The sequence below is a fragment of the Muntiacus reevesi genome, chromosome 12, assembly GCF_963930625.1.
Source record: "Muntiacus reevesi chromosome 12, mMunRee1.1, whole genome shotgun sequence".
NCBI classification, from domain to species: domain Eukaryota; kingdom Metazoa; phylum Chordata; class Mammalia; order Artiodactyla; family Cervidae; genus Muntiacus; species Muntiacus reevesi.
The window spans coordinates 73,213,270-73,226,627 of NC_089260.1; the positions used below are offsets into that span (position 1 = coordinate 73,213,270).

Below are 13,358 nucleotides of genomic sequence, written 5' to 3' on the forward strand. Positions count from 1 at the left end.
CTTTATTTTCCTAAGGCAAGAAGACATTTCTAGTGAAAGATAACCAGCACCCTTCTCAGAGCCCCCCCTGAGGTTTTAAATCCAGCACTCCTCCATTGAGATGTCTTTCCCCTTCCATGGAGAGGAGAAGCAGCTGGCCATGTGGATGGTTTTAATTTTTTGCGAGTGCATCAAATGCTAACATAGCATTTCTTTGGACGTGTATCAGCAGTAGCTTCACCCAGGTGTGTGTTCATTTTAGGGCCACCTTCTGCTAGGTTTAGCCTCAGTCTGTTTTCCTTACTACAGACAGAGATGTCAGAAATCACAAAAAATAATGTGTGAACCAGGGTTATGCATAGAAAAAGTCTGGAGGAGTAGGTGGAGCAGCCAGGTCACCAGTTAATTTTTTCTCTGCAACAAACTTGCATTTACCGATAGCATCACTCTATACCTCAGATCACCCCACCGGCTGCCGTTAAGAAATAAAACCAGAGTTTATGAAGCATTCCTTTGTCCCTTGTTGAGAAAATATGAGGAGAGCATAAGAATATGGGTTCACACGGTCTTGAACAAGTGGCACATTTGAATCAATTAAGGATTATATTTACACAAATATGTTCCACTTCTGCACAGAGGTTAACCTGAGTTCTGAAATGCTTGAGTGCATCAAAAATGATAAAGCTATGAACTAGTCACATACCCAACAAACCTAGTCAAGTTGGAGCCATCTCTCTGTGAGCCAGTGGGAGTTAAGAGGGTGGGCTCACCAACTCCAAGGATTCTGTTTCTTTATTTCTTCCAAATTTTGCTAGAAAGCATCTTGAATGAGACTCCAGGTGGCTTGACAGGTTCAGGCAAAGTCTGTTGTCTTTGACACCATCGATTCAGCTTTCCCAAACTCTCCGAAAACGGAAGCACCTCGAATGTCTGGTTCCATCCCACCCTCCACCCCTCAGCGCCTTCCTCTCTGAACTCAATCCTGGAATGACAGAGGTCTGTAAAAGGATGTCTCAGCCAGAGCTCTCACGGATCTTAAACGTTTCTGGCGAGCTCCCCAAGGTCCACGCGTTCAAAGCCACTACTTGAAGTAGTTGAGTCCCGCCACCAAGAAGAACTTCTCCAGGAAGAGCTCGGAGTCCAGCACAGCGATGTGAGCTGCTCGGCCAATCAGGGTGTTGGCAGTGTTGGGCAAGGCGTGGAACACGTTGTGTCGGATCAAAGTGCAGTCCTTGGCGTCCACCAGAGGGCGGAGAAGGTTGTTGATCATTTCTGCATAAACAGGGCCTAGGAGGAGGGAAGGTGGATGAGAGGCGGGGGCAAAAGTTCAGCAGTGGGATCTATAGAAAAACACCCGCGAGTGTGTGTTGGCTCCTAGTCCTTGGCAGAATATCTGATGCGCCCTACTAGGCAGAGTTGCCTTCATCATGGTTTCCTTCTGCTTTTCAAATCAGAAAGTCAAGAGAATGGAGAAGAAGGAAGAGGAAAGAAGGAGAAGGGGGAGGAGAAAAGAAAAAGAAGAGGGAGATGCAGGAGAAACGGGAAGGGAAGGGAAAAAAAGGAAAGGAAATGTGGCTTACCTGTGTGTCTATCTCTGAGGGCGGTTTTACACATCTCGATCCTGGCTGAATGAAAGGGCACGTAGCGGTCTTGGGGAGAAGCAACCAGCACAACATTTTTAAAATACTGCAGACCTGTAACAAGCCAGGTGGGTGCTGTTTTGCTCAGGCAGTTTCAACCCACAGCCTCTGATTTGCACACATTTCACAAACGTGCCCGAGAGAAAGGAAAAGTGGGAAGACACCAGACTCATGGGTAGAGTCACTGAATGATGCTCTCTGGGTCTGGGAGGGGGAAAGAGGCTCTGCAAGTTAGCGGGGAGGGCCAGCTTTGACCTCATCCACCACAGACACTAAGGAGCTCACGACCCTGAGTAGTGGAAGATAAATAACAGGTAAGTGACAAAAACGCCTCTCTGAAATGGGAATAGTAAGGTGTCCATAAGGAAGTAAATCTAGTATTTTCCTGCTCCTCCTCCCCAACTGCATGGCCCCCTGCATTCCAGCCCCAGTAATGTCACCTGCTGGAGGAAAACAGCCTCTGACCTCATCGCTCTGCAGGTCACCTCACCTCCCTGAATCAGCCTGCTCTGAGACAGAGGGATCTCCCAGTTGAAGCATCACAGCCTATTCTTTCAATCCCCGAGCTCACCAGGGATATCCCAGTGCTGCGGTGCTCCACCCAGGTCCCCCATCAGACAGCTTTCAGCCCAGGGACCCTATGGGGGGCGCCTCCAAATGAAATGAGCCTTTTCGTCACAGATAACAGCCAGAGACCACAAGCTGGGGGCTGGCGGACTCTCAGTGACCAGCAAGGGGCAGGTACCAGCCCTCCTCCCTCTGCAGGGTAACTCCGGAGGGACCACGCTGTGAGCCGACTGCTCCTCTGCCCAAGCCTGCTTCCCTCCTTTCCCCATGGGGCTGTGGCTCTCATGGTAGCACAGAGAGACAGACATGGGGGGTAAGGAATCTGTCCAAGGTTACCATCAGTCCAGGGCTACGCCAGACTCACACCCAGGGAGGCAGAGATAGCATCAGAGTCAGTGTTCTGACACTGACGGAAGATTGTGGGCCGTGAGGCAGACCCTGAGCTAGGCCAGGTTGCTGGGCAGGACTCAGTGGAACAACTGGTCAACCTCTCTGCTCCCTCAGTGGACATGAGGTCACTGTTGTGCTCTGCTCACTCCCTTGGCAGGTAGAGTCTTTAACACCTGTATGAGCTTCCTCATTGCAAGTGTGGGTGAAGGTGTGATCTCAGGCACCCCCGTGTCCCCCTGCCCTGTCAACAGAAATGGACAGTGTCCACCTGCCCTTTTGGTAGGGGAATCTGCACCTGGGTAAAGAAGCTGTCAGTTGGACAGAGACCTGGGGACATTGAAAGCTTGGTGGGAAGTGGAGGCTGCAGCTCTAGGGCAGAGGACACTGCACACACCTGCCTCTGGTCCCCAGGCTGCGGGGGAGGCGGTCCAGGGGCAGCTAGTCTAGGGGTAGCTGCTGGGCTTTCTGTGAGCTGAGGAGACTATGTCACACTGCAACTCCTGATGACATCCCTCTGTGAGTGAATTAACACAGCCTTGAGTCTAACTTGGCTCTCAAGGTTTGGCTCTCCAGCTCTCACTCATCACCACCTCGGTGTGCAGCTGGGGGATCTACTCACCTGTCTTTTGGCTTAGTTGGTAGAGGAAACATTTGCGCAGATCAGCGTTATCCCTGAAGGTCAGCTGCAAAAGTGACCCGGATTTCTTCAATTTCTGCATGAGCCACAAGCCTAGAAAGATGAAAACCAAGCCAAACCCACATCAAACAGATCCAACCAAAAAAAAAGCAAAAAAAGAATAGGGAAAGATTAACGTTCAACTGTGGCTTTTAGTTAACTTAAAAAGGAGAGTGTGCAATTTAGCAAATACTTGGAAAGTTAGAGGTACATGTGTATTGTTACATTCTGGAGGCAGAGATAAAATCTTATGAGACAGGCTTCAGGAGTCATGAAGTTAACCAAATCCTTTGATTTTTCAATCCCCTTCCATAAATCTAGCCTAAGGAAACAGTCTGAAATATAAAAAAAAAAAAAAAAAAAAAAAATCTTTAAAGACGCTTCTTATAGAGTTTTGCCAAGAGAACACACTAGTCATAGCAAACACCCTCTTCCAACAACACAAGAGACAACTCTACACGTGGACATCACGAGATGGTCAATACCAACATCAGATTGATTATATTATTTGCAGCCAAAGATGGAGAAGCTCTATATAGTCAGCAAAAACAAGACTGGGAGCTAACTGTGGCTCAGATGATGACTCCTTACTGCCAAATTCAGACTTAAATTGAAGAAAGTAGAGAAAACCACTAGACCATTCAGGCATAACCTTAATCAAATTCCTTACAATTATATAGTGGAAGTGAATAATAGACTCAAAGGATTAGATCTGATAGACAGAGTGCCTGGTGAACTATGGACAGAGGTTTGTGACACTGTACAGGAGGCAGTGATCAAGACCATCCCCAAGAAAAAGAAACGCAAAAAGGCAAAATGGTTGTCTAAGGAGAACTTACAAATAGTTGAGAAAAGAAGAGAAGTGAAAGTCAAGGGAGAAAAGGAAACATATACCCATCTGAATGCAGAGTTCCAAGGAATAGCAAGGAGAGCCTTCCTCAGTGATCAATGCAAAGATATAGAGGAAAACAATAGAATGGCAAAGACTAGAGATCTCTTCAAGAAAATTAGAGATGAGATACAAAGGGAACATTTCATGCAAAGATGGGCTCAATAAAGGACAGAAATGGTAGGGACCTAACAGAAGCAGAAGATGTTAAGAAAAGGTGGCAAGAATACACAGAAGAACTATACTAAAAAGATCTTAATGAGAGCCAAACATCCTGGAGTGCAAAGTCAAGTGGGCCTTCAGAAGCAAACACTAGGAATAAAGCTAGTGGAGGCGATGGAATTCCAGCTGAGCTATTTCAAATCCTAAAAGATGATGCTGTGAAAGTGCTGCACTCAATATGCCAGCAAATTTGGAAAACTCAGCAGCAGCTACAGGATCAGAAAAGGTCAGTTTTCATTCCAATCCCAAAGAAGGGCAATGCCAAAGAATGCTCAAACTACCGCACAATTGTACTCATCCCACACGCTAGCAAAGTAATGCTCAAAATTCTCCAAGCCAGATTTCAACAGTACATGAACTGAGAACTTCTAGATGTTCAAGCTAGATTTAGAAAAGGCAGAGGAACCAGAGATCAAATTGCCAACATCTGTTGGATCCTAGATAAAGAGAGTTCCAGAAAAACATTTTCTTCTGCTTTATTGACTATGCCAAAGCCTTTGACTGTGTGGGTCACAGCAAACTGTGGAAAATTCTTAAAGAGATGGGAATAGCAGACCACCTGACCTGCCTCCTGAGAAACCTGTATGCAGGACAAGAAGCAACAGTTAGAACTGAACATGAAACAACAGACTGGTTCCAAATTGAGAAAGGAGTACATCAAGGCTGCATATGGTCACCCTGCTTATTTAACTTATATGCAGAGTACATTGTGTGAAATTCTGGGCTGGATGAAGCACAAGCTGTAATCAAGATTGCCGGGAGAAATATCAATAACCTCAGATACACAGATGACTCCACCTTTATGGCAGAAAGCAAAGAGAAACTAAAGAATCTCTTGATGAAAATGAAAGAGAGTGAAAAAGCTGGCTTAAAACTTGACATTCAAAACACTGAGATCATGGCATCCAGACCATCACTTCACGGCAAATAGATGGAGGAACAATGGAAATAGTGTCAGATTTTATTTTTCTGGGCTCCAAAATCACTGCAAATGGTGTCTACAGCCATGAAATTAAAAGACACTTGGTCCTTGGAAGAAAAGCTATGACCAACCTAGATAGCATATTAAAAAGCAGAGACATTACTTTGCCAACAAAGGTCCATCTAGTCAAAGCTATGGTTTTTCCAATAGTCATATATGGATGTGAGAGTTGGACTATAAAGAAAGCTGAGCACTGAAGAATTGATGCTTTTGAACTGTGGGGTGTTGGAGAAGACTCTTGAGAGTCCCTTGGATTGCAAGGAGATCCAACCAGACCATTCTAAAGGAAACCAGTCCTGAATATTCATTGGAAGAACTGATGCTGAAGCTGAAGCTCCAATACTTTGGCCATCTGATGTGAAGAACTGACTCACCAGAAAAGACCCTGATGCTGGGAAAGATTGAAGGCAGGAAGAGAAGGGAATGACAGAGGATAGGATGGTTGGATGGCATCACCGACTCAATGCATCGAAGTTTGAGCAAGCTCTGGGAGTTGGTGATGGACAGGGAAGCCTGGTGTGCTGCAGTTCATGGGGCTGCAAAGAGTTGGACACGAGTGAGTGACTGAACTGAACTGAACAGATCCATTTAGGATACAGAAAAGTGAAAATCAACCTTTCATTTCGAAGTCCAGCTATTTACTCTGGTTATGCTGACATTAACATGGAAGAGTATTATGTCACATGCACAAATAAATAAATTTGATAAAGATGCAAGGAAATAAGACACAGGGTGTATATATATTATGATTGACGTGATGATGTGCATGCTCAGCTGTGTGACCCCATGGACTGTAGCCTGTCAGACTCCTCTCTCTGTGGGATTTTCCAGGCAAGAATACTGGAGTGGTTTGCCATTTCCTACTCCAGGGATCTTTCCAACCCAGGGATCAAACCCATGTCTTCTGCATTGGCAGGTGGGTTCTTTACCACTGAGCCACCTGGGAAGCCTTACTGCCATGCAAATGTGCGTGAATGCAAATATAAGGAGAGTGAGCCATACAAAATCACTCTAAATATGCTAGGTGGGAAGGATTATTGGTAATGTCTCATTTTTCAGTGAGACATTTCACTAGTGTTGCAAAATTACTATTGGGGAAAATGTGGTCTAAATCATTTATTTCTGTTCAAAACTGGCTTCCTTGGTTTGTGAGGAAAGACAGCTTGGCAAAGGAAAGAACTTCCATTTGTTATGTATTGATGTCTCAAATAACCCATGTTCCCAGCTTATGTTCTGCAATAATGTGAAAGCAAACGGATCTGAGCCACCTCCTATGAGGACATCAAGCAGCCCAGTCCACCCTGAGGGCAGGCGGATACAGGTGTGGGACGGTGGCTGACCAGTGCCACCACTTTGCAGAGGCTGGCTCTAAAGCCAGGAGGCTCCATCAGGAAGAGCCTCCATCTCTGCTTTGCCTCCCCTGGGCCCTGCATGACGCTGAGGGGTGCTGATGCTGGCGGCGTCTTACCTGTGCTGACCAGGGCACTGTTGTTGTACAGGGTCCCCAGGTGGGGCCCGGACAGCGACAGGAAGGTGTGGAGTTTGTTGAGGTAATACCGGAACCGGGGCCGCGTGAGGACCGATCGGATGATGATGTTGCCGAGAGAATGGCCGATGAAGCTGCGGAGAGACGGGGAGGGTCCACGTGAGTGACCGCAGGACGGCAGCAGCCAGGGGGATGCTACACCAGGAGCACCGAGGGGTGAGCCAGCCTCCAGCTCCCTCAGGACTTAGGGGAAAATGCAGGGTGAAGGTGGAGGCAGTAATTCATCCCCATTAGGGTTTCCAAATGCTGGATACGTGGAGCCCAGGATGGAGCCCTCGTGATGGAGACCCTGGGCCCAGTGTGGTCACAAGTACAGACACCTTCCCACTTTGTGTTACTAGAGCAGCCCCTCCACACAGTTCTGGTCTCTACGCCTCCCTTGGGGCACCTGGAGGTCCTTTCTGGAATACAAATGGAGCACGGACCCTCCGGTCATTCATAGGGTCAAGTCCCAGCTTCTCAGCCTGGCCCACTTCCACCTGCCTCTCCAGGGCTCCTCCACCCTCCGTCACCCCCTCAGGCCCCCATGCATACTCTGCTCCGGCCGCTCCACTGCTCCGAGATCTGTGGATCCCACACATTAGCACTTTCGGCTTAAATTATTTATAGAAACCCAACTAGATGAGAGGCAGAGTTCCCTAGCTCCCCTTGAAAAGTGAAAGTGAAAGTGCTAGCTGCTCAGCCCTGGCCGACTCTTTAGGATCCCGTGGACTATAGACTGCCAGGCTCCTCTGTCCATGGAATTCTCTAGGCAAGAATACTGGAGTAGGTAGCCATTCCCTTCTCCGGGGATCTTCCCAACCGAGGGATCAAACCTGGGTCTCCTGCATTGCAGGCAGGTTCTTTACCGTCTGAGCCATCAGGGAAGCCCCCATGTCCTCTTACTTTTTAGTATTATCATTATTAACTTTGTCCGTACTGTGGGGCTTGCAGGATCTTAGTAGCCCCAGCAGGGATTGAACCCAAGCCTTTGGCAGTGAGAGCACCGAGTGCTAACAACTAGACTGCCAGGGAATTCCCGTGAATTTCTCAGCTTGTTGACAGTCTGTTTGCTTGTCTGACTCTGCTGTGCAGCTTGTGGGATTTAGGTTACCTGACTAGAGATGGGACCCAGTCCCTGGCAGTGAGTAGGGAGCCCTAACCCCTGGACCCCCAGGGAATTCCCACGTCCTTTTATTTTTACCTAACTTTGTAGGCCTCTGCATCCTCATTTATGAAATAAAGAAGTGATAGTTCATCCCCAAGGCCTAAATGGGATCGTGGATATCGAGGACTCACTTCCAGATACGTCCACATCGGCAGGTGCCTGCAGAACACAGTATGGACTATCCCCTTAATCCTTTCAGCATTGACACCCAGTGGTCTGTTACAGTGTAAGGACACAGTTAGTGCTGAATGAAGCCCTTTTATGTGGCAGCTAATGAATCCCTTCAGGCTGGTCCACTTAATAGATGGGGAAACAGGATCAGAGATGTAGAAAGTCTGTTCAAGGTTACATGGTAGAATGTGGACACAAACCTGTAACTGTCAAAAAAACAAGGACTTAAAACCTAGAGTATTTATTTAAGGGCTTCCCCAATGGCTCAGCAGGTAAGGAATCTGCCTGCATACATTGACATGAATCAGCCATGGATTTAGCCTCCAACTAATAAAAATAAATGAAAAAATACATAAATAAATGAAATAGAAAACCTTCAAAAAAAGAATCTGCCTGCAATGCAGGAAATGCAGGGACACAAGTTTGATCTCTGGGTTGGGAAGATCCCTGGAGAAGGGCACGGCTACCCGCTCCAGTCGTCTTCCCTGAAAAAACCCTGTGGACAGAGGAGTCTGGCAAGCTACAGTCCAAAGGGTCACAAAGAGTTAGACAGGACTGAGCACACGGAACACAAATATTTAAGTCCAGTCCTCTGTCCTGAGCTGCACAAGCTGTAGGCTCCTACACAGCGGCTACGCCAGACAAGGGCATGTCAAGCAACCCTGGGACCCACGGCTGCTCTGAAAGTAATCTTGAAAAGCCCCAAGTTAACTAATCCCAGCCTGGTATTCAAGTGGCATCATGCTGAGCTTGTATACAGCAAACACTTAAAAATGGCACCGCTCGCCCCAGCATTAACTACCTGTGGTTTCCTTTTACCTAATTCTCGATATGGAGAGGTTGTACAACTGGATGTGCTGAATGATTTCATCCAGTAACCGATCAGTCATGGTATCAAAATCCGCAAATGTGTCCATCTGAAAGGAAAGAGAGGAAACTGGTATTGAGGGGCCAGTCGCACAAGGCCAGGCTCTGTGCACAAGCCCGTTTTCCTCCACCAAGCCTCAAGGTACATCCCGGGGGCATGCCCATGCTTGACCTCAGGCTACAAGTTAGGATTCAACATCAAGAAAAGTAACCCCCAACTGGGGCTTTCCAGGTTGGACTATGGGTTCCTTCTTCCACGGGGAGATAACAGGGTCCACCCTTTAAAGAAAGGTTGTGACGATTAAAAGAGCAAACAGGTGCCAAGGGCTCAGCACATCGTAGATGTTCGAAATGATTCTCTTTCCTCTTCCTCACATGTCTGTCCCTTCACCCTGCAGAGTACACGGCCTTGTACAGAGCAGGTGTCAGAGAAAAGGCAGAAGGACTGACCACTAAGCGGGAGCAATGAAGCTAAGTTCCGATGTTTGCTTGTTGACTACTCTCTGTGCGGCTCCCATGCCCCGTGGCCATGAGGCCCTTTAGTTACAAGCAGTACTCTGCCTCTAGAGGATACTTAGCCTCATCCGTTTCAAGTCCCCTGAACTGGGAATCAGTGACAACACCCAACCCCACCTCTTGGTCATGGACTCTTTCAAGTCTCATCTACCTTGACACCCCATTAAAGCTCCAGCCCTGAAATGGCAAAGGCTCCATAGTTCATAGTTTCCCTCTGATGATGAAAAGGTCATGATCCAGCTCCACTGGTTACACCAATACCAGTGACAAACCCCTTCCCCAGACAGACCCACAGATCGTTTATGCTCCAAGCTGTCACCCAACCTATGACCTGTGAGGTCGAGAGGGCCAGTCACCTGACTCACATGTTCCCCTTTCTTATTATTTCCTCCTCCCCAAGGAAAATGAGCTCTCCAGACCTGAGCACCTGGCCAGGGTCCCCTGGCAAAGTTCCATCCCACCTGTGTGGCCATAACCATCACGGTGAATTTAGGAGGCTCATCTAAGACATGAGTCAGGGACTGTTTCGGTTCTGATGTTTTTGTTGTCATACCTGATTCTTCTCAGACATGAGGAAATCCAGTTTTCCTCCAGGGAGCCCCAGTTCTATGAAAGTCTTTACCAGTCGGAGGTCGGCACTGTTCCCTAAAGAGGACAGATAACCCCACACAGACCCACACTGAATCATGTGACATCTGACACACTAAGGATTTATTTCTTATTTCTCTCCTATCCCTCCCATTTCCCATTTTTTCCATTAAGTCCATAACAAAAGCAACTAACACATGTCCGGCCCACTGGTCCCCACTGGCCATGTGCGGCCCCCTCCTCCCGTCCACATAGGCTCAGGGCCACCCTGGAAGCCCTCTCTCACTGGGATTAATCCCCGACCTATCAGTTTCTGGCTTGAGAACTTAACAGTCCAGGAACAGTTGAAGACACGCTGCCTCCCCCTTCTTCAATTAGTTCTGTTTATTCAGGACATTCTTCAAGTGCTGTTGATAAGCAGCAAAACCCAGCCTGATAGTTGTTTTTTTAATTTATTTTTAATTGGAGGATAATTACTTTACAATGTTTTGCTGGTTTTTGCTGTTACAGTGCAGATGAGCTGCAAGTGTGTGTGTGTGTGTGTGTGTGTGTGTATATATATATTCCCTCCTGCATTGATAGCTATTTTTTTTTTTTTTTTTGACGAGGACCATTTTTAAAGTCTTTATTGAATTTGCTACAATTTGTTGAACTTGTCCCTGTTTTATGTTTTGGTTTTTTGGCCATGAGGCAGGTGGGATTTAGTTCCCTGACCAGGAATTGAATCCTAGCTCCTGCACTGGAAGACGAAGTCTCAACCACTGGACCACCATGGAGAGTCAACTGCAGTAGCTGTGGGACCTTATACAAGTTACTTAGCTGCCCTCTTACTCAGTTTCCCCCTTTATAAATGGGCCAGATAATAGTAGCTACTCTGCAGGGCTGTTGTCAGGATCAACCCCATTAATATATATTAAGCATCTAAGAAGGCTCCGGGACCATGGTGAGTGACGTATACATCCTGGTCTTCACCATCATCACCACCACCACCACCATCATCATCATCTGAAGTGGATGATCTACCACTGGATTCTTGGCCACTTCACCAAATAGACCTATTGACTCAGCGTTCTGCTATGTGATGCGTATAGCTAGGACTGGATGCAGACAATTAAAGGCATTAGCCCCAAGAGTGAGAAAAAGTAAGGATATTAATAAGAGTGTGCCACAGAAGTGAAGCCATCACCATTCCCTATTTGATTATCATAAGAAGTATGTGACCACAGGTTTTGTTGCTTAGCAACAGTGAAGCCCTAGAGGGGCCCTTTCATTTCTCTGACCCTTAGTCATTTGTTAGATCCCATATAAAGTGGATGTGACTTATTTATCCCTCCATTGCATTAATTCATCATTTGGGTATTTCATTAACTCAAACATATTTTTTGCCAAAGAGATCTTTCCTTTGGGAGCAAGACCATGCCATTTTCCTAGATCCAGTATACTTAATATCATTCCACAGTTGCCTACTGAACATTTGTTGAACAAACCTCTAGATTCAATCATAAATGTGATAATGTGTCTATATCACAACATTTTGAGGAGGAAACCTTTACTCACCATCCAGGCCATGGACACAGACTACCAGGTGAATCCCATCTTCCAAATTTTCTTCCTCTTCCTCTGGTGGGAAATACGGTATGTCAGAAGCTAGTACAGATAAGTCACTGTACAGAAATCCATCAATCTTCAGCTCTTTTTTAAATTTCTCTTTGGCCTGATAAAAACTGGAGAATACACTAATTAATCACGAGTTGAGCTGTGTGCTCCACGCTGAACCGGAGATGAGTTGAGCTGAGATGCAGGAGTGATGAACATCTATAAGGAAGTCTGTGCCAAGCGGCAAAGGCTGAATATGGTACCTCATGGGAGAGGTTAGTGAGGAAGGCTTGGTTCTGAAGGAGGCAAGAAAGCAATCCAGGAAAAACAAAGGCTAGATTGAGTTGGTTTCTGCAGATGTGGTTCCTGTAATGAACAGAACCTCAGAGATTCTATCCAGCTTCAAGGACCCACACAATCTTTAATTAGTGCTCCAGGAATGAAAGTTTATTACCCTGACCTCCACCGACTTCTCCAGTATCATCCCCCAGCCCCCAAAAAGAACAGTTGGAGAAGATATTTCATTCCCTGCAGGAATTATGTCTCTTATCTTTATTTCCATGTGTTTGTGCATTCGGGTCCATCTGTCTGAAACGCCTTTTCCACCTGGTTATCATCTTCTTTGCCTGGTTACCTGACCAGGTGGTGATTAAAAGCATGAACACAGGAGTCAGAACTCCAAGGTCACAATCTCAGCTTTGACACTTACTATCTGGGGGTTTCCGTAGTGGCTCAGTAGTAAAGAATCTGCCTGTCAAGGCAGGAGACGTGGCTTCCATCCCTGGGTTGGGAAGATCCCCTGGAGAAGGAAACAGCAACCCACTCCAGTATTCTTGCCTGGGAAATCCCATGGATGGAAAATCCTGGTGGGCCACAGTCCATGGAGTGGCAAAGAGTTAGACACAAGTTAGTGACTAAAGAGTACAACCACCACCTGCGGGCCAACTGTTAACCTCCCTGCGCTGTTTCCTCATTTGTAGAAACAGAGGGGCATCACACCCTCATTGAATTCATGAAGTTGTCTTTGTTTTGTGTATGAAGCTATATAATCAATGCAAAATGCTTAATATAGTACTTGAAACAGATTAAATAGTGAAAGCAAAAGATGAAATCTATTACCAGCCATATCATCACCACCATCATTGTCATCAACATGATGCCTCATAGTTTCTCCTCCACTTAGGTGTCATCTCTAAAAAGCTTCTCCTGGCCACCATTCATTTCCATCCACACTGATCGCGCCACAGAAAAATTAGGTCCTTCTTTTTCTGGCTCAGCTGTGCACACATGAACCACCCCGTATACGCAACTGCCCTCGTTTGCTTCTGTCATCTCTCCACCTCCTTCTTAGGCTGGGAGCACAGGACACGAACCGGTACTGGACAGTGCCTGCCATGTGTTAATTAAACTGATGACATGGGCGTTACTAGGTATTTAACAGTCTTCGCAAAACACAGGATCCAAAGTTTACCTGTCTGTGCAATTTCTTTTGGAGATATTATAAATGTGTAACTGTTCAGCACTTTTTTGAACAAGTGAGTGAAATGGGATATTTTGGTTAGATGGTTCAATACTATATTTA

General features: G+C 46.5%; 1 protein-coding gene across 1 annotated transcript in view; it reads right to left on the reverse strand.

Moving 5' to 3' along the window:
* Positions 1–1,060: 1,060 nt before the first annotated feature.
* Positions 1,061–13,358, reverse strand: part of FAM135B (family with sequence similarity 135 member B) — a 146,838-nt gene continuing 134,540 nt past the window's right edge. The window contains exons 13-19 of the mRNA XM_065903154.1: positions 11,738–11,904; positions 10,146–10,237; positions 9,029–9,126; positions 6,814–6,965; positions 3,196–3,306; positions 1,560–1,673; positions 1,061–1,266 (exon numbers count right to left, since the gene is read on the reverse strand). Of these exons, the coding sequence (XP_065759226.1) occupies positions 1,061–1,266; positions 1,560–1,673; positions 3,196–3,306; positions 6,814–6,965; positions 9,029–9,126; positions 10,146–10,237; positions 11,738–11,904 (940 nt within the window). The remainder of the gene's footprint in view (positions 1,267–1,559; positions 1,674–3,195; positions 3,307–6,813; positions 6,966–9,028; positions 9,127–10,145; positions 10,238–11,737; positions 11,905–13,358) is intronic.